At 60.1% G+C, this 25,097-nt stretch overlaps 2 protein-coding genes across 5 annotated transcripts; one reads left to right on the top strand and one right to left on the bottom strand.

Annotated features, from left to right (window-relative positions):
* On the bottom strand, positions 1 to 16,499 carry IDUA (iduronidase, alpha-L-). 2 transcript variants are annotated; one of them, XR_003119608.1, is made up of 14 exons: positions 16,260 to 16,499; positions 15,518 to 15,658; positions 3,629 to 3,714; positions 3,338 to 3,445; positions 2,917 to 3,012; positions 2,625 to 2,827; positions 2,345 to 2,524; positions 2,021 to 2,237; positions 1,564 to 1,776; positions 1,351 to 1,472; positions 1,031 to 1,156; positions 871 to 951; positions 395 to 495; positions 1 to 247 (listed from the first exon to the last, which is right to left on the bottom strand). XR_003119608.1 is itself a non-coding variant. In XM_025386784.1 (14 exons), the coding sequence occupies exons 1-14, from the start codon at positions 16,415 to 16,417 to the stop codon at positions 114 to 116; spliced, it is 1,962 nt and encodes a 653-aa protein (XP_025242569.1). In that variant the 5' UTR covers positions 16,418 to 16,499; the 3' UTR covers positions 1 to 113. The 2 variants fall into 2 exon arrangements, 1 of the variants encoding a protein (XP_025242569.1); XM_025386784.1 differs by having other exon boundaries at positions 875 to 951.
* SLC26A1 (solute carrier family 26 member 1) lies at positions 9,088 to 24,874 on the top strand. Of its 3 annotated transcripts, XM_025386782.1 has the most exons (4): positions 9,088 to 9,882; positions 10,544 to 10,756; positions 11,744 to 12,346; positions 13,108 to 15,806. In XM_025386782.1, exons 3-4 carry the CDS (start codon positions 11,771 to 11,773, stop codon positions 14,635 to 14,637), a joined length of 2,106 nt encoding a protein of 701 aa, XP_025242567.1. In that variant the 5' UTR covers positions 9,088 to 9,882; positions 10,544 to 10,756; positions 11,744 to 11,770; the 3' UTR covers positions 14,638 to 15,806. The 3 variants fall into 3 exon arrangements, with proteins under 3 accessions (XP_025242567.1, XP_025242568.1, XP_025242566.1); XM_025386783.1 differs by lacking the exons at positions 10,544 to 10,756; positions 13,108 to 15,806 and adding an exon at positions 24,445 to 24,874; XM_025386781.1 differs by lacking the exon at positions 10,544 to 10,756.
* Positions 24,875 to 25,097: the final 223 nt, after the last annotated feature.

Genomic DNA, 25,097 nt, shown 5'->3' with positions numbered 1-25,097 from the left:
TAAAATATAAAAATATATTGCAAAGGGGGTGATGGGGGGGCAGCGTGGGCACAGTGCAACCCCAGCTCGCTGATTGCCAGTGGAGGTGCAGCCCAGTGGGGCTCAGCACAGGCTCATGGATTTCCAGGGGCTGGGGGCCCTCTTGGCACAGGGACCTCCAGATATGGCACAGGGTTGGAGAAGGGGCCTGGTCGGGCCCAGTAGTCCAGAGCTCGAACTCGGTAGGAGCCGGAGACAGTACCTGTGTCTGGAGACACGGGGACACGTGTGCCAACCTGAACCTGCCCCCGCCCAAAAGCCTCCTGACCCCAGGCTTCTCAAGGCCCCCACCCAACACTGCCCTGAGGTCGAAGAATGGGGTGGCTGAGACCAGGGCAGTGGGTGGTGGGCGCACCTGGGCTGAACACAAAGAGATTGAAGGTCGATGGCTTTCTGCTGACTGGGGTGTACACCTTACCATCCTGAGAGAACTGGATCTCGTATGTCCACAGGCACCTAGGGAGGTCAGGCCAAGACCAAGGCTGGGGTCAAGACGGTCCTCAAAGGCCAGGGCAGGCAGGGCAGGTGGCCCAGAGCACCATTCCCTCAAGCCCCTCCGTGGCACCTCCCCAGCCCCTGGGCACTCTTCCTGCCCAGACAGGAGAGGGCTGGAGCCTAACTGTCCACTTCATGTCCGGTAGGAGAATGCACATCCCACTGGCAGGGCCTGGTGCAGTGGCCCACAGCGTGTGGGGTGAAGGGCAGGGACGCAGGACTGCGAGGGAAGGAGCTGGTGGGCCATGGCGAGTAGCCCGAGTGACCGCATGGGTGAAGGGGTCGGGACCCAGGGGGTGCCTAGGACTAGGCAGGGGGAGGGGTGGCCCCACTCACGCACTTGGAGCCCACGTGTTCATCCGACCAGACCAGAACCAGCTGCCCTTGGGTCAAGGGCAGGGCACGGAGCCGCGTGACCTGGGGGAGGGAGGGGCTGTGATGGGGTCGGGGAGGAGTCCGGGCGGGCCGCAGCGCGGGTTGGGGGATTGCCACTTGCCTGGCCGGGCGGCTTCTCAGGGCGCGCGCACACGTGCACCAGCAGAAGCGACGGCAGTCGCAGCGCGGGGTGCAGGGTCAGGCGGCCGCTGGCGGGGAAGGGGCGCGGCGCGGCGGCCACCGGGTCCTGGGCGCAGTGGCGGGTCCTCAGGGTTCTCCAGGGGGGCTGGGGACGCTCGGCCCGACCTCAGGGCGAACGCCCCCGGCCCACAGCTCTGCCTCCTACCCACACCGCCTCGGGGCCCCCGCCCCGGGTCCCCACCCCCCGCCCACCCTCCTGGGACCCCGGCCCAGCCCCTCGCCCCTCCGCGGCCCACCCACCTCGGCCGCGCGCATGCGCCGGAACTGCTCGGCAGAGGGGAAGACAGGCCGGCCCAGGCGCCGCCACTCGCCGTCGGGGCTGCAGAGCCGGTTGTCCAGGTAGCGCGTGACATAGACCAGGCCTGCGGGGCCCGACGCTCAGGCCTCAGCTCCCCGGGCCGCCCCCTCCAGAGCCCTGGCGGCCCCAGAGACCTCCCTGGGACCCCAGCTCACCCGGGCCGGGGGTCACCCCGCGCAGCCGCAGCGTCACCGCGACGCTGCGGTTGGGGTGGGCGCGGGTGTCGTCGCTCGCGTAGATCAGCACGGCGGCACGCCAGGCATCGGCTGGGCCCTCGGGGCGGTGGGCGCTGGCCAGGACGCCCACCGTGTGGTTGCTGTCCAGGACCGTCCCGGCCCGAGACACCTCGGCCCAGAGCTGCTCCTCGTCTGCGGGACGCGGGGACCGTCGCCGCGTGGGGTCGTTGCCCCGCCGCCCCCCGACCCAGGACCGGGCCTCCCACCACTCGCTCCCCCTCCCCTTCATGAAGGAGTCCCCAGGCCCTGCCACGCGGAGGCCGACGCCGGGAAGCGCGCGGCTGGAAGAGGCGTGCTCCCCGCAGCGGGGCCTTCGCAGGAGCCGCTCCCCAGCCTGGAGGGCCCTGGCCGGCCCACCCCAGCGGCCGGGGCTCACCCAGCAGCGCCAGCAGCCCCATGGCTGTGAGCACCGGCTTGCGCACCAGCTGCACGTGCGGCGGGCGGGTGTTGTTGACCTGGAAGCGCGCGGTGAGCGTGCGCTGCGCGAAGGGGTGCGGGTGGTAGCTCAGGAAGGCGTTGTCGTTGCTCAGGAGCGCGTAGGGGATGGTGGAGCTGGTGTTGGCCAGTAGCAGGTTCTGATGCTGGGCGATGACCTGTGGATGTCCAGGGCGGCTGGGACCGCGAGGCACGGCCACAGCTCGCCTGTCCTGTCCCAGGAGGAAGGTGGCTGGGGGGCGCGAAGGGCGTTGGGCCGGCCCACCTTCACCACCATGGCCGCATAGGTCACGTCAGCCCTCCACGGCTGGGGCAGGGACCAGCCCACCAGCGGGTCCGCCTCGTCGTTGTAAATGGGGGTGTCCGCAAACTTGGGGAAGAGCTGCCGGATCTGCTGCGCGACGGCCTTCTCCTGCTCCAGGATGGAGATGGAGCTGCGCGCACCCTGCGGGTGTGGCCGCCTCAGTACCACCAGGGTCAGCGCCTCCCCGGGCACCGCCGCTGAGGGCGCAGAACCCCGGGACGGGCGGAGGAGTAGGGCGCACCTTCCTGTGGAGGGAGATGTAGTCCAGCCGCACGCCCACCTCCCCGGTGAAGAAGTTGGTACCGTCGTGGCAGTGGCGCAGGAGGCCCCAGCTCAGCGGGGATCGCGGTGGGGTGTGGAAGGAGTCGCCAGGGCCTCCCAGCCGCAGGGCCGGGCTGGCCGCGCGCAGACCCTCCGAGCAGGCATCGTAGTAGTTCAGGAAGCCTGGACCGGGGGAGCGCTGCGTTTACACCTGCCCTGGGGACCAGCGGCTTAGCTTTCAGCTGGGCAGGATCCCAGGAAGTGGTGCACACCTTGCATGGTCATGGAGACGTTGTCAAAGTCGTGGTGGTCCGGCTCGTTCCACGTCTCGAAGTTCCATTTGGAAACATGCGCCAGTCCGTACCTACCTGCAGAGGAGCCCTGCTGTCCCCCCAGCACAGGTGAATCTCGCCTCAGTGACTCCCACGGAGGGAGGGCGCAAAGTGATGAAGGGCATCTGGCTTAAGATGAACCCCACCTCCACACAGGCCAACCTCCTGCCCCACATCAGGAAGCCCTGGCTCAAAGGGATCCAAGACCTGGGCGGTGGCCTAGGTGACAGGGGTGCAGCCTGCCCAGGAGTACCCCCGAGCCTGGGGCCCAAGGGCCTGCACCGATCAAGGTGCAGGTATCCCTTGTCCCCGCCCCATCCCCCCCCCACCCTGCTCCCACCAGGGGCCTGTGCTCGCCCACCGATATATCTCCTGGCCAGGCTGGAGACCAAGTCCTTCCACTCAAACACCTGCTGCTTGTCCTCAAAGTCGGTGAAGTGGCCCGAGGCGCTGCCCATCAGCTCAAACCCTGGAACACAGGAGGGCTGCCCCACTGCCCACCACACACGACACCCATGCTCTGCCAGGTCGTGCTCCGGCACCAAGGCCAGCCCTGAATGGACATCCAAGGACCCGGAGGGGCTGGGTGAGGGAGAGGGTAGGCAGGGCAAGAGGGTGCAGGAGGGCTGGGAGGGCAGAGCCCACAGCTCACCTGGGAGGAGCTGGTTCTCCCTGAGAAGGTCCAGGTACCCATCCAGGTGGGTGAAGTTGTAGCTTGGGCCCCGTCCAGTGGACCCCCTGCAGAAGGACGGTCATCGTCAGGGAGCAGGGTGCCCACACAGCTCCATGCTCCAGGCTGGAACCGTGGCCACAACACAGCATGTGAGACCCTGCAAGGTGCCACCCGGGACTCAGATCCCGGCTTCCCGACGGGCCCTTCCCCTTGGAAAATCATCAACCCTATGAAAGCCGAGTGTGAACTAGAGTATCTGTACATGGAGACCCCCCAACCTGACACCATCAAGAGATGGAAGACTTGGGGTGGGGGCTCGTAATAGCCCTGAGGCTCAGTGGGACGAGGCAGGCAGGTCCTGAGGGGCAGGGGCCAGGGGTCAGGAGCTAGGCAGGACCTGGTGGGCAACCCACCCTCGTTCTCTGTACCTCCTGGAGGCCCAGGAGTGCCCCATTTCCCCTCCCACACCCCAAGAGGCAACATGGGTGGGCAGGAAAGGGAGAAGGCGGCTGCCCTGCCACTGCACTTGCAGACGGGGCTGAATTTCCACAGGGCCTGTGTTCCAAGGGGACAGGCATCATCGGGGAATGGGAATCTTTGGTGAAGGGGATATGATAGGGAGTGAGGAGCCTGATGGCCAGCGAGGGACCTCTCTGAGGAGACATCTAAGGCTACTACACAATGGGACTGTCCAGCAGGAAGATGTCCAGGCAGCAGATGGCATCGCCAGTGCAAAGGCTCTGGGACAGGAATGTGCACATGATAATCAGGGAGTAGGGAGGCAGCTGGTGGGCCTGGGACAGAATCAGGGTGGCTATCACAGGAGATGAGGCTCCACGGCGTCTGGAAGTGACTGCTTTGAGCATGGGACCCTGACCAGGAGCAAAACAGGGATGCCTTTCAGCGTTCTGAGTGAGCAGTGCCAGGGCATTTTTCAAGGATCCCTCTGGCAGCCCACTGGAGTCAGGGTGGGAGCTGAAGACTGGCTGGGGACCATGGTGGTGGCCCAGAGAGGTATGGTGCCCAGACTGGGTGGTGGCTGTGCAGGTTGTGAGCAGAGGCTGGAGCAGATGGACTGATGAGGTTTGAGGTGAGCTGGTGCGGGGGTAGGGGAAGTGGTCCAGGGCAACTGTGGATTTCAGCTTGAGCAGCTGGGTGGGTGGATGAGCTTGCAGTGAGACTGGTCTCGGTTTTGGCCATGTGGAGTTGAACATCTGAGGGTGAACTGGGTGAGGAGGCTGGTGTGCAGGGGTCTGGGGCTGTGGGTGATGCTTCTGGCCTGAGGGAAGGGGGATGGGGTGAATGGAATAGCAGCCAGCCTTGAGCCTGGAGAAGCAGAGACCAGGCTGGCCAGGCTGGCATTCCTGCGGATGCCACGCAGAAGGTGAGCACCTCCTATGACAGCTGGGTTTGTGCCCCATCTGCAGTGGTGGGGGACGGGGTTACCACCATGGATTGGAATCTGGACCTATAGAGAGAGGTCCCTGTCAATCTCCCCATGCCACAGCACCCCCAGCTCCACAGCAAAGGTCTGGACACCTCGCCTCCCTTCTGGTCCTCCCACGGTGTAGAAGATCAACGCAGAGCCTCAGCCGGAGTCTACAGCCTTCAGGTGTGGGCTCCTGCTCTGCCCCGCCTCTGCTGGTCCCCACCTGCTCCTGTACCCAGGGCTGGGCGCCCAGCAGGAGCAGCAGGAGTCCCTGGTGTCCGCCCCACCCAGCCCCTACCACCTCCCGTCCCCTCTATCCAAAGAACACAGTGGTAGCAAAGAAGTAACTTGAGAAGCACTTGGATACAAATTAAATGCCCAAAAGGCGCATTCCAACGTCCCACGGAGTTGGAGTAGCAGGACACGGTGACCTGGAGGAAAGTGAAGGCCCAGCTGGGCTTCAGGTTTTCTCTGCAGAACCCCCAGGCGATAGCCCGGCGGCCCCTGACACTGGGGCTAGCGGGGGAGCCCCAGCATCAGAGATGTCCCTGGCCTGACACCCAAGGTGCCCGAGTGTCATCTGGCAGGGCCAGCTTCGCAGCGAGAGGAGCCCGGTACAGGGATCCCCGCCCCCAGGCCCAGGAACCCCGGGGTCGGTCTACAGACCCCAGGCCCCACCCTCCGCCTGGCCTCCATTGGGAAGAGCTGGGCGGGCGAGATGGAGCGCGCAGCCCATGCGCAGCCCACCCCCAGGGCCGGAGCTCTGATCAGCTCTGCCAGACCCCGCTCCGGGTGTCGCTGGGGCCGTGGCGTCCGCACAACGCGCTCATTCACCGCGCGGCCGGGGCTGGGCGGCCGCTTGGGGCCCCGCGTCCCCGCCCCTGGGCCTGAGCGCGTGCGCCGCGAGGACCGCGCGGCTGCCGGGCCTGGTGAGTGCGTGGGGCGCGCGTGCTCAGCGGTGGGGGAGCGGGGCGGGGCCGCGCGTGCATGGGGGTTCGCAGGCGGTGGGGGGGGGACACCGCGCGGGGTGGGGAGCAGGGCCGAGCGCTCCTGAGGGTGAAGGAGAGTGCGGGTCAGGGGCAGAGGCCGGGATCGCTGGGCTGGGGGCGCGGGGCGGGCACTGGAGAAGTGCCTCTCGGGAGAAGCTGCAGTTGTGGCCAGGACGAAGGGGACGCAGGTGTTAGAGGGTGAGGGCCGGGGCCTCCTCTTCTCCAGACCTCGGAGCACGCCCACCCGCGGGAGGGTCACTGGGAATAAACTTGGGTCCGGTCCCAAAGCCCTGTCAGCCGGGCTTCTTTCCACGGGTGGGAGGCAAGGATACCAAGTCTCTTTTCCCAGTAAATGGACTCCAATGTAAAAGGGCTGATTTAAAGACAAAACTGAGGAAGTAAGTGTGTGGCACAAAACTGGCCACGGGATCAGGCCGGAGAGCGGTTCAGGCAGGTCCCAGTTGCTGGGGCCAAGCAGGGAAGGAAGGTGTCGGCAGCCCTGTGCGCGCACTGGCTTGGGGTAGAATATGCTACCCACTCTCTCTGGACCTCTGGGCACTCAGCCTTTGGGCCTGACCACAGGGCAGCACCAGCCACTGCCTCAGTGCTCAGAGAAACTGAGGCAGAGACACGTGGGAGGTGGGCCAGTCAGACCCCAAGGATCCTATAATGATGACCTCACCTGCTTTGGACACCCAGCCTAGGTGGGGACTAAAAGGGCCTGAGGCCCAATGCCTACAAAAGACCCCTGAGGCCAGGCCCCTGCGGTGTGGCTGAGGCTGTTCCTGAACTATGCTTGCCTGCCTAAAATCTCACCATGGGTCCCCACAAGCCAACCTCTGGACACCTCCACCACCCTTCCTGAGGGGGAAGGACCACCTCCCACTCGAGGTTTTTCTGTGGCCCCAGGTGACACTGCCCACCCTACCCTGCATGCAGGCATCTGCACCAGGCGCCCACCCCTGCTCCAGCACTCAGGTCCTCCCTGGCTCCTTTAGGGAGACCTTGAGGGAGCAAGCCCAGCCCCCTGGGTCTCCCCAGTTCTCCAACAACCCTTCCGGTGGCTGCACCCAGAGAGGTCCTTATCTGTCCCACGGAGGGGCCTGAGGCCCTGCATGACTGCCTTACCCCACCCACTGGCCAACTGCTTCTTACAGCACAGCTCTCAACTGCTGGGCAAACAGCTGCTTCCCAGGGACCACTGGGGCCCAGGTTAGGCAGGGGTGGGAGCGAGGGCTCAGACTCTGGAGGACAGGGCAGGGGCTCTGAGGAGAAGTGAGACTTGGAGAGGGCATCCCAGGTGGAGGCTACAGGGGCACGAGACCCTGGGGCCTGTTCAGCCCTGCCCGCATCTCACACTTCCGGTGTTTCCTACTCTGTGGCCACCCCAACTACATTCCACTCCCATTTCACCTCCAAATGGGGGACTGCAGCCCAGTCTTCCCTGGGCCGACCCAGGGCTGTGGGGAACTAGCAGGGCTTGGCAGATGGCTTCCACGAGGAGGTACCTCTGGTGGAGTGAGTGTCCAGGGACTCCTCCCGCTGGGGCTCTGCCCCATCAATGTCTGTGTCCATGTCCTGGGGGAATGAAGCCCCAGCACATCAACTGGTTCTGTGAGACCCTTGGCTTCAATCCCACGCGGACAGGAGAAATAGAGCTTGTGACTTCTGTTCCCAGGACCAAGTCAAGCTGCCCAAGGTGCCAGGGCCAGCTTGGCCTTCCAGCCCCACCTGAGGGACCCACCACAGCCTCCTGGCCTCCCTTGGGATGGGAGAGCACTGAGGCCTGCAGCCCCTTGTTACACTCACCCTCTGGCCACAGGTGCCCGGTGCAGGCTCCCAAGCAATACTCACTGTCAAAGTGGCGGGGGGTGGGGGGGGGGGCGGACCTGAGGCTCCCAAGGAATTTTTTTTTTTTTTTTTTTGAGACAGAACCGGCCGGGCATGGTGGCTCACACCTGTAATCCCAGCACTTCTGGAGCCCGAGGCGAGTGTATCACGAGGTCAGGAGTTCAAGACTAGCCTGACCAACATAGTGAAACCCTGCCTCTACTAAAAATACAAAAATCCGGGCGTGGTGGTGCATGCCTGTAGTCCCAGCTACTCAGGAGGCTGAGGCAGGAGAATCGCTTGAACCTGGGAGGCGGAGGCTGCAGTGAGCCAAGATTGTGCCACTGCACTCTAGCCTGGGCGACAGAGCAAGACTCCGTCTCAAAAAAAAAAGAAAAAGAAAAACAGACAGACTTGCAGGCTGGAGTGAAGTGGTAGAATCATACCTCACTGCAGCCTGGACCTCCTGGGCTCAAGCGATCCTCCTACCTTAGCTTCCCAAAGTGCTGGGCCAGTGATAACATTTGTTTTTGAGACAGGTTCTTGCTCTGTGGCCTAGATTAGGGTGTAGTGGCACAATCATACCTCATGGCAGCCTCAAACTCCCACGCTCAAGTCATGCTCCCACCTCAGTCGCTTGAGTATCTGGGATACAGGCACACACCACTACACCCAGCTAATTTTTTACTTTTGAGTTTTGTAAAGGTTGGAGGGCAGGGGTTGGCCAGGCGCAGTGGCTCATGCCTGTAATCCCAGCACTTTGGGAGGCCGAGGCGGGCGGATCACGAGGTCAGGAGATCGAGACCATCCTGGCTAACACAGTGAAACCCTATCTCTACTAAAAATACAAAAAAATTAGCTGGGCATGGTGGCGGGTGCCCACAGTTCCAGCTACTCGGGAGGCTGAGGCAGGAGAATGGTGTGAACCTGGGAGGCGGAGCTTGCAGTGAGCAGAGATCACGCCACTGCACTCCAGCCTGAGCAACAGAGCAAGACTCCGCCTTGAAAAGAAAAGAAAAAAGAAAAGGTGAGGAGCATCTCATTATGTTGACCAGGCTGGTCTTGAACTCCTGGCCTGAGGCAGTCCTCCTATCTTACAAGAGTGAACCACCGTGCCTGGCCAATAATTCCTTTTTAAAAAGCAGCTCACCCTTATTGTCATGTGTGGGCTTAATTGAAGTTCACTTCCAGAAATCATTTATCTTCACATCAGCCGTATAAAGCAGGCACTGCCGGTCCCAGTCTATGGTAGAGGGGAGGGCAGAGGAGCCATGAGGGTGACCAGGCACTGCGGGTCGGCGCTGGGTCTGGGCAGACCAGGACTCCTGCCCCTGGCCAGTCATGGTATCTTGACCCCCGGCAGCCCTTGCCGTTGGCAGTGAGCACCACACACAGGGCTCACGTGAGCACATACATATCTGCACACACCAGCAGCCTTGTGTTGAGCTGGCTATCAGCCTCCACCCTGCTCCAGCTTGAACCAGGCTGGCTCCTTGCAGGACCAGGAGGGTGTCCACCAACTGGACACGGAGACCAACCCTCCCTCAGCCCTGCCTGGGTTTAAAGGCTGCTGCAGTCAACCCCAGAGCTGAAGGGTTGCCTGTGCTCAGCCCCTGAGCCCCTGCCTCCCGCTGGTCCCTAAGCCCTCCAGACAGGGCTGCAGAGCCATAGCTGCAGCTGCTCCTGGGACGCTGGGAGCTCATCAGAGGCCCACAGAGCTCTAACTACTACGAGCCTGATTACAGTTCAACTCCCGGATTCACCGATCAGGTAACATGGCTGGATAAACCCGTGACTCAGCAATCTGTAAGTAAATAATTCAACCGCAGAGCCCAGTGCACAGACCACTGCCTGCAGGTCGGCGCCAGAGCCACCACCTCCACTCTCCCAGCCGCTCACGGGAGCCAGAGGGCCCTGCGGTCCTCAGTGGTCTTGCCAGCCCCTCGCCATCCCAGGGCCCTCTGCGCCTGTGAGGACTCCCTCAGGTAAGAACCATCCTGGGCCCAGATCTCAGTCATATCAGAGGGGGGCGTGGGAGCCGAGGCCAGAAATGCCCTGGACTTGTGATTTCTTTTTTTTTTTTTTTTTTTTTTTGAGACGGAGTCTTGCTCTGTACCCCTGGCTGGAGTGCAGTGGCGCGATCTCGGCTCACTGCAAGCTCCGCCTCCCGGGTTCCTGCCATTCTCCTGCCTCAGCCTCCCAAGTAGCTGGGACTACAGGCACCTGCCACCGCGCCCGGCTAATTTTTTGTATTTTTAGTAGAGACGGGGTTTCACCATGGTCTCGATCTCCTGACCTTGTGATCCGCCCGCCTCGGCCTCCCAAAGTGCTGGGATTACAGGCGTGAGCCACCGCGCCCGGCCGACTTGTGATTTCTTAGGGGCACCCTCAGGCTCAAGGCAGGTGGCCCTACTGTACACACCTGGACCCCAGGGGCTTGGGGTGGGCTTCAGGGCATCCAAGGACCCAGTGTGGTGGGGTCTTCCACGGACGGGGACACAACTCTTGCAATGTTGCCTGAGGGCCAGGACCGCTGCTGTGGGCCCCAGGGATGCTGTGCCCAGCCTGCGTGTGTCAACCTACCAGGCTTGACCCACTCCTCCAACACACCCCCCAGGAGACTGCAGCTCCCACACCCTGGGCCAGCGTGCAAATAGCAGGCTTAGCCCAGGCTGCAGGGTGTCCTGGGCACCTGGTGTCCTGGGAGCAAAGTCTTTGCCTAACATTGCTGAGAAGTTTTTAAAGCGAAAGTACATTGGACCCTGCAAACAGGACAGACCCAGGGCCTCACATGGGACCGGTCAGGCTTCTAAGCACCGCCTCCCTAACGCCATGGTGCTTTCCGAGGGCAAAGAAAAGGTCAGGTGCCCTTCCGGCTCTGCCAGCCCAGGGTGGCTGTGTGCGGCGGGCTAGGTCCTCTCGGTGCTGCCTCGGGACAGTGTGTCATGGCCGTTCCACAGTGAGCTGGTGCAGCCTGGGAAGGGGCGCCTCACGTCCCAGAACTGTCTGGGCAGGGGAAACAGATGCCAGTCACCCTCCTCCCCTCCCAGCTGGCCCTTATGGGGCCCCTGTTTAGGCATACTCTCAGAATTCTGTTTCAAGGCCAAGCGGATGGGCTGGGCTGGTGTCTGAACGCTGCTCCCCCGGCAGACTTGGGGTCCCAGCACCCACAAGGCTTGGCAGAGACGTAGGAGGCCTCTTCCTGAGACTTCCGCCAGCCCCAGGACCCACAGGGCAGGTTGCGGAGGGGTGAGGAAGGTATCTCCGAGAGAGGAGGCGATGGTTTGGATGGGGAAGGGAGGGTTCTGGTGTGGACATGGGGTGGACGGCAGGACCGTTCGCCAGCCTGGGGAGCGGGAGGTGGAGGCAGAGCAGCCGGACTCAGGCTTGCCTGCACCTGTGTCCACTGACTGTGACATTCTGACCCCAAGCACACGTGTGTGCGGCGGCAGCCCAGCCTGTTCCCTCCCCGTTGGGCGGGTGAGCTTCAGGAGGCTACAGGGTGGGTTTCAGGCAGGAAATGCAGAGCCAGTGGGCCACAGCTGAGCCTGGACAGGGTCCTGCCACTCCGCCCCTCAGCGCTGCTGGCCTCAGCACAGCCCGTAGTATGGGCTTGGTGTCGTAATCCCATCTCACCCCACGATGGGTTCTGGAACCGCCAGGGCCTGGCGTCCATCCATACCGGGCAGGGGGCTGGGGCCCGCACTGCCCGGAGAAGGCCCAGCACCAATCCCCGGCCCTGGGTGGGTGAGGGGTCCGCCCCAAGGGGCCCGCTGCTGCCCGAGACCTTGTCGTTTGGCCCTGGATCCAGGGGCTCCTGTGACCATGCCCTCTTCTCGGCTGCAGGTTGGCCACAGGACCTGACGCTGCAGGATGGACGAGTCCCCTGAGCCTCTGCAGCAAGACAGAGGGCCGGTGCTGGTCCGACGGCAGCGCCCAGCACCCCAGGGTCTGTGGGAGATGCTGAAGGCCAGGCTGTGGCGGAGCTGCTCGTGCAGCGTGCTGTGCGCCCGGGCGCTGGTGCAGGACCTGCTCCCCGCCACGCGCTGGCTGCGTCAGTACCGCCCGCGGGAGTACCTGGCAGGTGACGTCATGTCCGGGCTGGTCATCGGCATCATCTTGGTGCCTCAGGCCATCGCCTACTCATTGCTGGCCGGGCTGCAGCCCATCTACAGCCTGTATACGTCCTTCTTCGCCAACCTCATCTACTTCCTCATGGGCACTTCGCGGCACGTCTCCGTGGGCATCTTCAGCCTGCTTTGCCTCATGGTGGGGCAGGTGGTGGACCGGGAGCTCCAGCTGGCCGGCTTCGACCCCTCCCAGGAAGGCCTGCAGCCCGGGGCCAACAGCAGCATCCTCAACAGCTCAGATGCCATGCTGGACTGCGGGCGTGACTGCTACGCCATCCGCATTGCCACCGCCCTCACGCTGATGACCGGGCTTTACCAGGTGAGGAGCTCTGCTTGGGCACAGAGAGGGGCCCAGGGCACCCCCCTTAGGTGCTGGCCATCCACGAGGGCAAGGCTGGGGGCAAGCACAGAGTTGGCAGAGGAGGTGCTGGCCCAAGACAGCAAGGCTTGGGCAGAGCTGAGGCGTGCCGGGGCATCCCAGAGTGAGGCACCGACGCAGAGGGGCTGTGGGTGCAGGAGGGGAGGGGCACGGGGAGCCGGCCTACTGGGCCACGGCCTGGGTGGGGGCCAGCAGGCCAGGTGTGGCTGTGGCTCAGTGGTGCCAGACTGAGGCCATGTGGCTTCCCAGGCCTTTTGTCCTAGGTGGGGTGGGGGATGGCCTCCCCATCCCTGAATGTCTCCTGCCTTGGCCTGTCCACCTTGGCCCCCATTGGCTCCACATCTGCATGGGGGGTAGTGGGCGCCATGTGTGGGAAGCAGGAGGAAGGGGCTACCTTCTGATGCCAGAGGTCTTAATTCTGAAATAAAACGGACTTCTGAATGTGAGAAGGTTAGATGTGTCTATGGCCAACTGCGTGCATGTGTGACGCCCGTGTGGATGTCCCAAGTGTCTGCAGGCATGAGCACGCGTGGAGCCAGAACACAGGCCCGTGTGAGGAGTCTGATTTGGAACATATGGTGCTGCAACAGAATTGTCAGGCCCTGTGCCGTGACCACCACCCCTCGGGCCACGCCAGGTGCTGGTGAGGGGCACGTGGCTCCCGCCAGGCGCCTGCTGGCCTGACTGCACTCCGTCCACAGGTCCTCATGGGTGTCCTCCGGCTGGGCTTCGTGTCTGCCTACCTCTCACAGCCACTGCTCGACGGCTTTGCTATGGGGGCCTCCGTGACCATCCTGACCTCGCAGCTCAAGCACCTGCTGGGTGTGCGGATCCCACGGCACCAGGGGCCCGGCATGGTGATCCTCACATGGCTAAGCCTGCTGCGCAGCGCTGGGCAGGCCAACGTGTGCGACGTGGTCACCAGCACGGTGTGCCTGGCGGTGCTGCTAGCTGCGAAGGAGCTCTCAGACCGCTACCGACGCCGCCTGCGGGTGCCCCTGCCCACGGAGCTGCTGGTCATCGTGGTGGCCACACTTGTGTCCCACTTTGGGCAGCTCCACAGGCGCTTTGGCTCCAGCGTGGCCGGCAACATCCCCACGGGTTTCATGCCCCCTCAGGTCCCGGAGCCCAGGCTGATGCAGCGTGTGGCCCTGGATGCCGTGGCCCTGGCCCTCGTGGGTGCGGCCTTCTCCATCTCGCTGGCGGAGATGTTCGCCCGCAACCATGGCTACTCTGTGCACGCCAACCAGGAGCTGCTGGCTGTGGGCTGCTGCAACGTGCTACCCGCCTTCCTCCACTGCTTCGCCACCAGCGCCGCCCTGGCCAAGAGCCTGGTGAAGACAGCCACTGGCTGCCGGACACAGCTGTCCAGTGTGGTCAGCGCCACCGTGGTGCTGCTGGTGCTGCTGGCGCTGGCACCGCTGTTCCACGACCTCCAGCGAAGCGTGCTGGCCTGCGTCATCGTGGTCAGCCTGCGGGGGGCCCTGCGCAAGGTGTGGGACCTCCCACGGCTGTGGCGGATGAGCCCAGCCGACGCGCTGGTCTGGGCGGGCACCGCGGCCACCTGCATGCTGGTCAGCACAGAGGCCGGGCTGCTGGCCGGCGTCATCCTCTCGCTGCTCAGCCTGGCCGGCCGCACCCAACGCCCACGCGCCACCCTGCTGGCCCGCATCGGGAACTCGGCCTTCTACGAGGATGCCACAGAGTTCGAGGGCCTCGTCCCCGAGCCCGGCGTGCGGGTGTTCCGCTTCGGGGGGCCGCTGTACTATGCCAACAAGGACTTCTTCCTGCGGTCACTCTACAGTCTCACAGGGCTGGACGCGGGGTGCGTGGCTGCCAGGAGGAAGGAGCGGGGCTCAGAGTGGGAGGTCGGCGACGGAGGCCCTGCCCAGGGCAAGGACCTGGGCGCGGTTAGCAGCAGGGCTGCACTGGCGCCTGCGGCGGCCGGCTTCCACACAGTGGTCATCGACTGCGCCCCACTGCTGTTCCTGGACGCAGCCGGCGTGACCACGCTGCAGGACCTGCGCCGAGACTATGGGACCCTGGGCATCAGCCTGCTGCTAGCCTGCTGCAGCCCCCCTGTGAGAGATGTTCTGAGCAGAGGAGGCTTCCTTGGGGAGGGCCCTGGGGACGTGGCTGAGGAGGAGCAGCTGTTTCTCAGTGTGCACGATGCCGTGCAGACAGCACGAGCCCGCCACAGGGAGCTGGAGGCCACTGATGCCCACCCGTAGCAGGGCCAGGCCTGTCCAGCAGCCTCTGCTCCCTCCAGGGGCGCCCACAGCAGACGTCTGCAAGCCACTGCTGAGACCCTTCCCAGGGAGGAGCCGCCCAAGAGCTGCACTCTTGTGCCACAGCCGCCCTGGGGAAACCGGGGAACGCCAACTGGGTAAGGAGGCCCTCTGATCACACGCAGGACCCAAACACTCAGAAATCAAGAACTTCTGCCTCCAAGACAGGCTGGCCCATAGTGCTGGCTGGGTCTCAATGCTCCACACCCTTGCTGTCCCTCGGCTCAGCAGGGATGGGCCTGGCCTGACGCTCGGGGTTGACATCTTATTTGAACAAGGGCCCCCCAACATTATGCAGCCTCCAAGGTGCCAAGAGGACCCCCTATGCCCTGGCCTGCCTAGTGCCCATCCTGCTGGTAGGAGCCAGCGGCTCCGGCCAAGAGCATGAGGGTCTCTGTGTTTCCAGAAGGCCCCACACACCCAAGTGCCCCTCACACCTTGTGCCTCCCTGTCACAGGGTGGCCACCTGCACCAGCATCAGGGCCCAGGGTGCTGTGACCAGTTAAGACCTCCTCTCAGTTCTCAGGTGCTGGCCCTGCCCAGCCCAGTCAGCAAACACACACAGGGATGCTCATGGGTGCACGAGGAGACAGGTGCGGCACAGCCCACCCTGAGCTTCCAGGGAGACCTGCAGGAAGCCCACCGTGCCCCATGCAGGGGCTCCCTCCAGCACACAGCCCTCACCCCAGCACAGCCAGCAAGGACACGGTGCTTCGGCGGAAAGTGGGGAACAAGGGGTCTTCTGAGCAGCCCCCAGCCCTGCCCCTCCCGTCTGTGCCTCTGTAAGGGGCTCTGGGACACCCAGGCCCCACCCATCGCCCACCTGGTGGTGACAAGCTCCAGCAGCCAGTGGGTCCGGACCTGCTCGATGCCACGGTGAGGGACGGCGCCCACATAGGCGAGGTTGAGTTGCTGGTCCCAGCTGAGGACGTACTGGTCAGCCTGGCTGTGTGGCAGCGGGGGGCTGGGGACAGCAAAGGGGCGGCTCAGTCCCGAGCCTCAGCATGGCTGGCAGCGCGGCCCACACACACGTTCAAGCCCAGGACTGCCCGGGCGCGGGATTCAGGCGCTGCGCCTGCGCTCAGTGACTAATAAAATGACCCTTAGGGCCAAGGATGTTGGGAGGTCCCATCTTCCTGCGGAACGGGAGCGGCCGTAAGACGAGGGGCCAACGCCAGCCCTGGCCCCGGCCCTGCCAGGCAGGCGGGCCCTCAGCTCTAGGTGGAGGGAATGGGACAGGCAGGCCAGGTCCCGCTGCAGGGGCGTCCCACTCCCGGGAGACTCCTGGTTTACCTCAAAGAGCAGGATCCTGGGCATCGGTCTGGGCTACAGGGGGCGGCCACTGGGCAAGCTCAGGGCCCAGCCCCAGGCTCACGCCCTGGCACCCACTCAGCTGGAGAGCCCACCCCCAAACACGGCGCGGGGCGGGCCCGGGAGAGCCAGGGCCCCAGAGGAGGGAGCTCCGGTCTCTGAAGCTCTCACAGTGCGCAGTCAGGGGGCGCCCGAGCTCTCCCCGTGCGACCACAAGGTCCCGGAGGCCGCGGGCGGGCGCGCGGAGCGCTCACCAGAAGCCTGTGCTCCTCCAGAAGCGCCGCAGGGGCCACAGCGTGCGTGCCGCGTCCACCTGCACCAGGTGCGGGGCCTCGGCCGGGACCACCGGGGGAGCGGCCAGGAGCGATGCCAGGACCGCGAGCAGCGTCGCGCGGGGGCGCAGGGGGCGCATGGCCGGGCGCGCTCGGTGACTGTGGGACTTCGGGCCGCACTGCCGGTTCCGCCTCCGGATAGGAGTCTGGGCGCGCACCCCACGTGACCGCCGCGGCGGGGCGGGGCCTTGGTGGGCGGGGCGATGGCCGGGTGGGCGGGGCTGGGGAGCCTCCGGGAGCCGGGATCCCGGCGGGGTTGGAGTTCCGCTTCCTGGCAGGCCTCAGGGGTTGCTCTGAGGACCGGTGACTCGAAAAGCGCTCAGAAGAACGCTTGGCCCATTGGTGCTATGTGAGTTGAGCCATTACTGTCTTGTTTTTCTCTGTTTTTGTGTGTTTTTGAGACAGAGTCTTGCTTTGTCGCCCAGGCTGGGGTGCGGTGGCGCGATCTCGGCCCACTGCAACCTCCATCTCCGGGGCTGCGGCGATCTTCCCGCCCCAGCCTCCCGTGTAAAGCGTGCGCTTTAGCAAGAAGGAGAATTATCCCAGAAGAGCACACTGGGCCCTCCTTACACTTGGCTTCACATCCATGGATTCAACCAAGCAGACTGAAAATATTGTTTTTAAGCTGAAGCAATACAGAGTCTCGCTGTGTCGCCCAGGCTGGAGTGCAGTGGCGCGATCTCGGCTCGCTGCAGGCTCCGCCTCCACAGGGTTGATGCCATTCTCCTGCCTCAGCCTCCCGAGTAACTGGGACTACAGGCACCCGCGGCCACACCCGGGTAATTTTTTTTTGCATTTTTAGTAGAGACGGGGTTTCACCGTGTTAGCCAGGGTGGTCTCGATCTCCTGACCTCGCGATTCGCCCGCCTCGGCCTCCCAAAGTGCTAGGATTACAGGCGTGAGCCACCGCGGGTGGCCAAAATAATACACATTTTAAAACAATACAGTGTAACAGCTATTTACAGAGCATTTACATTGTTTTAGGGATCATAAGTAATCTAAAGTACACAGTGGGATGTGCGTAGGTAATGTGCAAATACTACGCCATTTTATATGAAGTACTTGAGCACCTGCAAATTTTGGTATCTTTGAGGGTCCTGGAACCAATACCCCGAGGATACCACAGGACAACCATAGTGCAGTATGCCTGTGTGAATCCAAGCAAAGTAACAGGCTGGGTGCGGTGGCTCACACCTGCAACGCCAGCACTTCGGGATTGCAGGCCAACGCGGGAGGATCACTTGAGGCCTGGAACTTGAAATCGGCCTGGGCAACGTACCAAGACCCCATCTGTACCAAAAAAAAAAAATGTAGCCAGATGTGATGGCATATGTCTGTGAGCCCCAGCTACCCACGAAATTGAGGTGGGAGATTGCTTGAGCTTAGGAGTTCAAGGCTGAGGCGAGCTGTGATCACACCGCTGCATTCCAGCCTGGTTGACAAAATGAGACCCCATCTCTAAAAAAGTACCAAAAAAAAAAAAAAGGAAAAAAGAACAGTCTACTAACAAAATGAAAATACTGGACAATAATCCTCTCTAAGTTGGGGGAAGGATCATTAGAGTTACAGTGTTCTGAGTCTTTTTATTTTGGGGATGGGGTTAAAATATTCTTTTTTTTTTTTTTTTTTTTTTTTTGAGACGGAGTTTCGCTCTATCGCCCAGGCTGGAGTGCACTGGCCAGATCTCAGCTCACTACAAGCTCTGCCTCCCGGGTTCACGCCATTCTCCTGCCTCAGCCTCCCAAGTAGCTGGGACTACAGGCGCCCGCCACCTTGCCCGGCTAGTTTTTTTTTTTTTTTTGTACTTTTTAGTAGAGACGGGGTTTCACCATATTAACCAGGATGGTCTCAATCTCCTGACCTCGTGATCCGCCCGTCTCGGCCTCCCAAAGTGCTGGGATTACAGGCTTGAGCCACCGCGCCCGGCCAAAATATTCTTAACATTAGGACTTCTTATGTTGAAATTGCAAGGTAAAATGTCATGATTAGCCATTTAAAAGAAAAATAGTGTGTATATATTCCAAATTAGCAGGGAGGAAAAATGTAATACAAAAAAAAAAGTAATAAAATTCAATGAAAAACTAAAAGGTAAGAAAGGAAGGGAAAGGCGAGAAAAACATGCCAGTACAGAACTGTCTCCAGGAACAGCGGGTAAGACCCTCCGTCCAACAACCCCAGAGAAAACAACTAAAATGGTAGATAAACTGCTTTAAAAACAATTCCTCAAAGCGTCAGAGAACTGAAAAAAACTAAGAAACCACCAGTCCCACACCATGGCGCTGGACACAGCAATGGAAACAATTATTTCAGACCAGCCACCTCCTGAGAGCAACCAACAGAGCTGGAGAGCGCTGCACGGAACTGTCCAAGGCGCTGGGAGCTCGGAGGCCGAGGGGCTCTGCAGGGCCAAGCAGGGAGGGGGTGGGGCCAGCTTTGAGGCCGCGACCTAACACCCCTACAGCGTATCCCAGCCACACAAGACATGGTGACACACTGATGCGTTCCCCATGCTGTGGCCACACGACAAAAGTCGAGGCTCAGGCAGTGGTGCCTGGTAAAGACTTTGGGCTTTTCTTGGGACCCCAAAGGGCTATCCCCTAAAAGCAAAGGTGAACCAGAAACAGAATTGTCTTTGTGGGGACTGAAGCCAGCCTTAAATCACCTCAAGCCCTGAGAGAATTAAGGTGAGCCGCTCGCCTGGACACTTGCGGACACAAAAGTAAACCTTCCCTGGAGGAAGGTAAAACAAACAAAAACAGAAGTCCTCACTGTACGATGCTGGAATGGATCCGGGTCAGGAAAAATTATCATAAAGTACACAATGGGGACATTCACAGTTTGGAATATGCCTTGTATATTGTATAACAAAAGTCTACTGGCCGGGCGCGGTGGCTCATGCCTGTAATTCCAGCACTTTGGGAGGCCGAGGCGGGCGGATCACGAGGTCAGGAGATCGAGACCATCCTGGCTAACACGCTGAAACCCCATCTCTACTAAAAATACAAAAAATTAGCCAGGCATGGTGGTGGGTGCCTGTAGTCCCAGCTACTCAGGAGAATCCCTTGAACCCAAGAGGTGGAGGTTGCAGTGAGCCAAGATCACGCCACTGCACTCCAGCCTGAGTGACAAAGCGAGACTCCATCTCAAAAAAAAAAAAAGAAAGAAAGAAAAGACAGAAGGAGGGAGGAAGGAAGGAAGGAAGGAAGGAAGGAAGGAAATATTGGGCCAGGCGCAGTGGCTCATGCCTGTAATCCCAGCACTTTGGGAGGCTGAGGCGGGCGGATCAGGAGATCGAGACCATCCTGGCTAACACGGTGAAACCCCGTCTCTACAAAAATACAAAAAATTAGCCGGGGGTGGTCGCACATGCCTGTAGTCCCAGCTACTAGGGAGGCTGAGGCAGGAGAATCGCTTGAACCCAAGAGGTGGAGGTTGCAGAGAGCCGAGATTGCGCCACTGCACTCCAGCCTGGGTGACAGAGCGAGACTCTGTCTAAAAAAGGAAAGAAAGAAAGAAAGAAAGAAAATATTGGGCTGGGTGTGGTGGCTCATGCCTGTAATCCCAGCACTTTGGGAGGCCGAGGCAGGTGGATCACCTGAGGTCAGGAGTTTGAGATCAGCCTGACCAACATAGTGAAACCCCATTTCCACACACACACACACAAAATTAGCCGGGTGTGGTAGTGCATCCCTGTAATCCCAGCTACTTGATTGAGAGGCTGAGGCAGGAGAATTGCTTGAACCCTGGAGGCAGAGGCTGCAGTGAGCCGAGATCGCGTCATTGCACTCCAGCCTGCGCAACAGAGCAAGACCCTGTTTCAAAGAGAAAAGACAATATTAAATGGTGTTCTTCAAGTAGAAGGAAGGAAGTCCCAAATCCCAGCTCAGAGGTGCAGGAAGAAGTGAAGAGTGCAGGGGGGATGGGAAAACTTCCCCTCCCTGTCTGAAGTTTCACCAAAAAGGTACACAGATTTCTTGGATTGTAGTTTTATGTGACACAGGAGCTTTCAGAGCAAAGACCTAAAGGCGCAGGGGAAACTGCATTTTTATACTCAGGCTCTGTGAAGTCTGGAAATAGGATTGGACGAAAGGTTAAGACCTGACAGGCTAACAGACTCCTGGGGGGCCCAGTGAGGCCCGTGTGCTTCGGTTCCTGGCAGCCTCTCTCTGCAGCTCTCCTTGCTGGGTGGGGGCACAATCCCCCAGAATAGGGATCTGACCACCTGCAGTCAAACAAGGCAGGCCAGAGAATTCCTTTATGGCCAGTTTTTACACAGAAAGACAGGAAAGTTATTAGAGTCATACTTTTAGGTTTATGGCTGGCTTTGGGGAAAAGGGGTTCAGGTTTCTACGACCTGCCTCGGAGAATACGGGGCCAGAGACAGGGGGCAGGAGAAGGCCTGGCTTCCAAGGCCTTCACTCCGGGTGTCATTTTATGAGCCCCAACAAAAGCAACAGAAAGGGTATATTGTGTACAAACCTCATGAATCGTAACCGCATAAAACAATCATGTTACAGGGTTTCACATGTTTCTGGGGAATTAGGATTTACAGCAACAGCAGCACAGGTGTCCTGAGGGAAAAGTGGAGTGAGAGGGGAGGAAAGCCTCCCGAAGATGCCCTCCGTCCTGTCCAGGCCTGTGCCTGTCGCCTCACGTGGTGAGCGCCTGCAAACGTGGTTCCTTGAAGCGTCTAAAACGCAGAGATAATCCCGGGTGTCCAGGCGGGCCCGGAGTGTAATCTCGGTGTTCCTGTACAGGGGAGGCGGAGGGGGATTTGACACAGAGGAGGCTGTGATGGCCTCAGGAGAGATCGAAAGGTTGTTCTAAAATGTGTCCCCAGGATTTGTTTCAATGAGGTGTGGGGAGACACACAGACCCGGCCATGACAGGCTGGGAGGAAGGCCTTGCTGTGTGTAGAGACATGTGCGATTCTGATTTAGATTCTGGGGCTCTGTGAGGCAAGAGATTCACACAGGTCTCTGCCCTGCAGGGGACACCTTTTGGGTAATGGCCCAGTGGCTTATAATAAACTTGGGGAAAAGGCCGCTGGTTGGCAGAGGCACTCAGGGCTGAGACCACGCCTGGCACGTTACTTCCGGGTCCGCCTTTCACCCGGGGCATCCGGGCAGGGGTGGAGCAGCAGCCGTCGCCGGGCTCCCCAGGCAGCATGGCCAGCAGCATCGTGCCCTCATGCATGCACCCATTTCTCTTTGCTCAAGAGAGTCCAACGGGGCTTGCCAGGCAGCCCAGGGGTCTACGGGAGGTGACCTCCTCCCACACTTGGCATCCAGCAAGCCACTAAAGACAGGGGAAGCCGCCCCTCCCACGGGTGGAAGACAGCAAAGGACAGCTTTGCCTCCATCCTGCCTAGAGAGTCCTCGGCAGTCGAGCTGAGCTTGTGGGGTGCTGGTCCTATGCCCTGGCGCATACAGGCAGCTGGGGATGGGGCCAGAAGCTCAGGGTCGGTGACAGCCTCTGTCCCGGGAGACCCTGGGGTCAGCCAGTCACTTGTGGTTTTAAGAGTGGACGGCACTGGCCCGGCATGGTGGCTCACGCCTGTAATCCCAGCTCTTTGGGAGGCCAAGGCGGGCGGATCACGAGGTCAGGAGATTGAGACCATCCTGGCTAACCCGGTGAAACCTCATCTCTACTAAAAATACAAAAAACTAGCTGGGCGAGGTGGTGGGCGCCTGTAGTCCCAGCTACTCGGGAGGCTGAGGCAGGAGAATGGCATGAACCCGGGAGGCGGAGCTTGCAGTGAGCTGAGATTGTGCCACTGCACTCCAGCCTGGGTGACAGAGTGAGACTCCATCTCAAAAAAAAAAAAAAAGTGGATGGCACAAGGCCAAGTTCTTGCTGGTTCTTGCATCAGAAGCTGCTGGGCAGCTTATGGCTGTCAGGGGTGGCTGAGAGATGCCAGCTGGCCAAGAAGAGGCTGCCAACGCCTCTACAGTGGAGTCTCTGAGGGCACTAACGAGAGTGCCTGCAGATTTTAATTTGTTTTGTTTTGTTTTTAGACAGGGTCTTGCTCTGTGCCCAGGCTGGAGTATAGTGGCGCAATCACAGCTTACTGCAGCCTCGACCTCCCAGTCTCAAGCAGGCCTCCCACCTCAGTCTCCTGAGTACCTGGGACTGCAGGCATGTGCACACCCGGCTAATTTTTTATTTATATATTTTTTGTAGATAGGGTCCCTCTGTGTTGCCCGGGCTGGTTTTGAACTCTTGCGCTCAAGTGATCCTCCCACCTCAGCCTCCCAAAGTGCTGAGACTACAGGCGTGAGCCACCACCCTGGCTGGTTTTTATTTGGACATAAAATTTGGAAATGAGGAATATGTTGCCACCAGAACCCAAAAAGAACTAAAAGATATTGTACTGTGTCAGTAGGAGGGCGTTTTCCATGCATGTGGGCCCGCGCCTCTGAAGGAGGTCTGGTCTGCGGAGGTCCCGGCGCAGCCTGGAAAAGGTGGGCTGTGTCCTTGGAGGTGGCGGTGAACTGCAGCTTCGGCTTCGAGGTGGCTGAAATGGGCCCTGAGTGGAGCTGAGGCCATGTCTGCGCAATGCATGCTGGCCGGTTGCTGACTGGGGAGTCACTGGTTGAGACCCTGCTGGGTGCAGGGTGTGGGGCCTAAGGGGCGACTGCAGCCTCAAGATTGTGAAAACCCACCATGAGGCACCCGTTATTTTTTCCTGGTGAAAGAACAGGCAAAATTGGGCCTTTGTTTTCTCTGCTTGTATCTAAGTAGTTACTGTTTTTTTCCTTTCTCCCCACCACCATCCCTTCTTTCTGCTTAGGCTTTGATCCACCCTAAACCCTGATTTTTAGTTTCTGTCTCTGGCTAATAAAAGGGAAGGAGGGGAGGGAAGCTGCCCCCCCAGGATGGCCCCTGTCTGCTGCATCTTTTTCCCTCTGTTTTTTCCTCTTAAACAAAAATCTGGCTTATATCTCCAGGTGCGTAGAATTTTTTTCTCTTTTCTTCCTGTCCATTCTGACTGTATTACCTGCATTTTTTTTTTTCTTTTGAGAAGGAGTTTTGCTCTTGTTGCCCGGGCTGGAGTGCAGTGGCGCAATCCTGGCTCACTGCAGCCTCCGCCTCCCGGGTTCAAGCAATTCTTCTGTCTCAGCCTCCCAAGTAGCTGGGACTACAGGTGCTCGCCAACATACCTGGCTAATTTTTGTATTTTTAGTAGAGAGAGGGTTTCACCATGTTGGCCAGGATTGTCTCGATCTCCTGACCTCAGGTGACCTGCCCACCTTGGCCTCCCAAAGTGCTGGGATTCTAGGCGTGAGCCACCGCACCCGGCCTATTCTCTGTATTCTTAATGCACTGGCCTTGGGGGTCTTGATCCTGGAGAGACCACAGCTCCCAGAGCTCATAGGTGCCTCCTTGTCACACTCACACCAAGCCAGTGTCCCTGCCCTCAGTCACCCCAGGGCAAGGTATTGACTGACCAGGGGCTGCCGAGCCCAGGACCCAGGGAAGTCGCTCCAACTCCAACCCTGTCCTGATCTCATCCGGCAGCGTCCACCCTGCCTCATTTGCCCTTCCTGCGGCGCCCCCATGAACTGGGGCTCCCCACCACTCCGTGGCCCTGTGTGCTGTGCCCCCTTCTCTTGGGAAATGTAATATATCATCTTTGCAGGAAGTCGTCTCCACATCTGCCACCTTACCGCACCTGATTAAAACTAAGCCCAGGTACAAATTTTAGAACAAAGGTGTGTGGCCTCTGGAAATCAGCTCTGGAAGCTAGAAGGGGCCAGTAGCCTTTGCCGCGGGAGGGAGTGTGGTGCTGCCGACATGTGGACCTGCAGCGGGATTGTGCTGGCCTGGGCCACATCACAGCACCAGCACAGCAGGTCCACACAGTGGGACCGATTGACAGGAAGCTGGGAGATCCCCTTCCGAGGGCAGCACACAGTTTTGTAAAGTTTGCTAAGCCAAAATTCCTTAACCACAAGCGCTCCTACCCCCTCTCCGCTTTCCCTCTTGCTGGGCTGGCACTGGAGAGGCAGTGGGCACTCTGCGGCCTGGCAGGGGGACGTTCAGTTGTGCAGACATTGGCGGGTCAGCAGCCTCCACCATGCCCTTCCCAGCCACTTCCTTCCAGACGTCCTATGGGAGAAACAGCTTCCAGCAACACCCGTGGCAATTAATACAGAGGAGTGACTCACAGGAACTTCTGGAAGAGGAGGAAAGATCTTGCTGATTTAACAGGAAATGCCGACATCAATGAGAGAATGCGGGACCCTCACACCAGCCTCACGAGAACCCGGTGGATACGGCTCATCCCAGAGGGTGCCTTGGATCAGCACCTGGGGGAAAAAAAGCAGCACCTGAAACTGGTCAGCCTGCAGAGGAGAGAAGACTGAGCAAGTTTTCTCCAAATTTCACAACAGGCTTTACCATGTGGATGATATAACCAGTCGTCAGTACATTTCTGTAAAGCAAATCACACTTTAAGAAAACCAGCCATGCTAGTGGGCCTGAGGATTACCTTTCATTTTCCTCTTTTCTCTCTGGAAAATGATATTGCAAAATTGTAAAAAGAGACAATTAAAAGTGGATGCAAGGGTATCACAGCGAGCCATTATGAATAAAAAATCTCAGTATTTTCTGGATTTTGTGGTGCTTGTGCTATTAGTCAAGTTTTAAGAAATGCTTAATTTATGATTTCTTCTTGCGTCTAATTTTATTTTATTCTTTTTTTTGAGATGGAGGTCTTGCTCTGTTACCCGGGCTGGAGTTCCATGGCGCAATCTT

Source organism: Theropithecus gelada, chromosome 5 (genome assembly GCF_003255815.1).
Source record: "Theropithecus gelada isolate Dixy chromosome 5, Tgel_1.0, whole genome shotgun sequence".
Classification (NCBI taxonomy): Eukaryota; Metazoa; Chordata; class Mammalia; order Primates; family Cercopithecidae; genus Theropithecus; species Theropithecus gelada.
Note: the sequence above shows the minus strand (reverse complement) of the source record. Positions and strands in the feature narration are given on the sequence as shown.

What these genes read in the sequence shown, in the direction of transcription:
- IDUA (XM_025386784.1), bottom strand. Translation starts at nt 16,417, where the DNA reads ATGCGCCCCCTGCGCCCCCGCGCGACGCTGCTCGCGGTCCTGGCATCG. An exon ending in TGGAGGAGCACAGGCTTCTG is followed by an intron (nt 15,659 to 16,259) that starts GTGAGCGCTCCG and finishes TGCTGTCCCCAG; the next exon opens with CCCCCCGCTGCCACACAGCC. An exon ending in CGTCTCCATGACCATGCAAG is followed by an intron (nt 2,828 to 2,916) that starts GTGTGCACCACT and finishes CCCCCGGTCCAG; the next exon opens with GCTTCCTGAACTACTACGAT.
- SLC26A1 (XM_025386781.1), top strand. Translation starts at nt 11,771, where the DNA reads ATGGACGAGTCCCCTGAGCCTCTGCAGCAAGACAGAGGGCCGGTGCTG. An exon ending in TGATGACCGGGCTTTACCAG is followed by an intron (nt 12,347 to 13,107) that starts GTGAGGAGCTCT and finishes CTCCGTCCACAG; the next exon opens with GTCCTCATGGGTGTCCTCCG.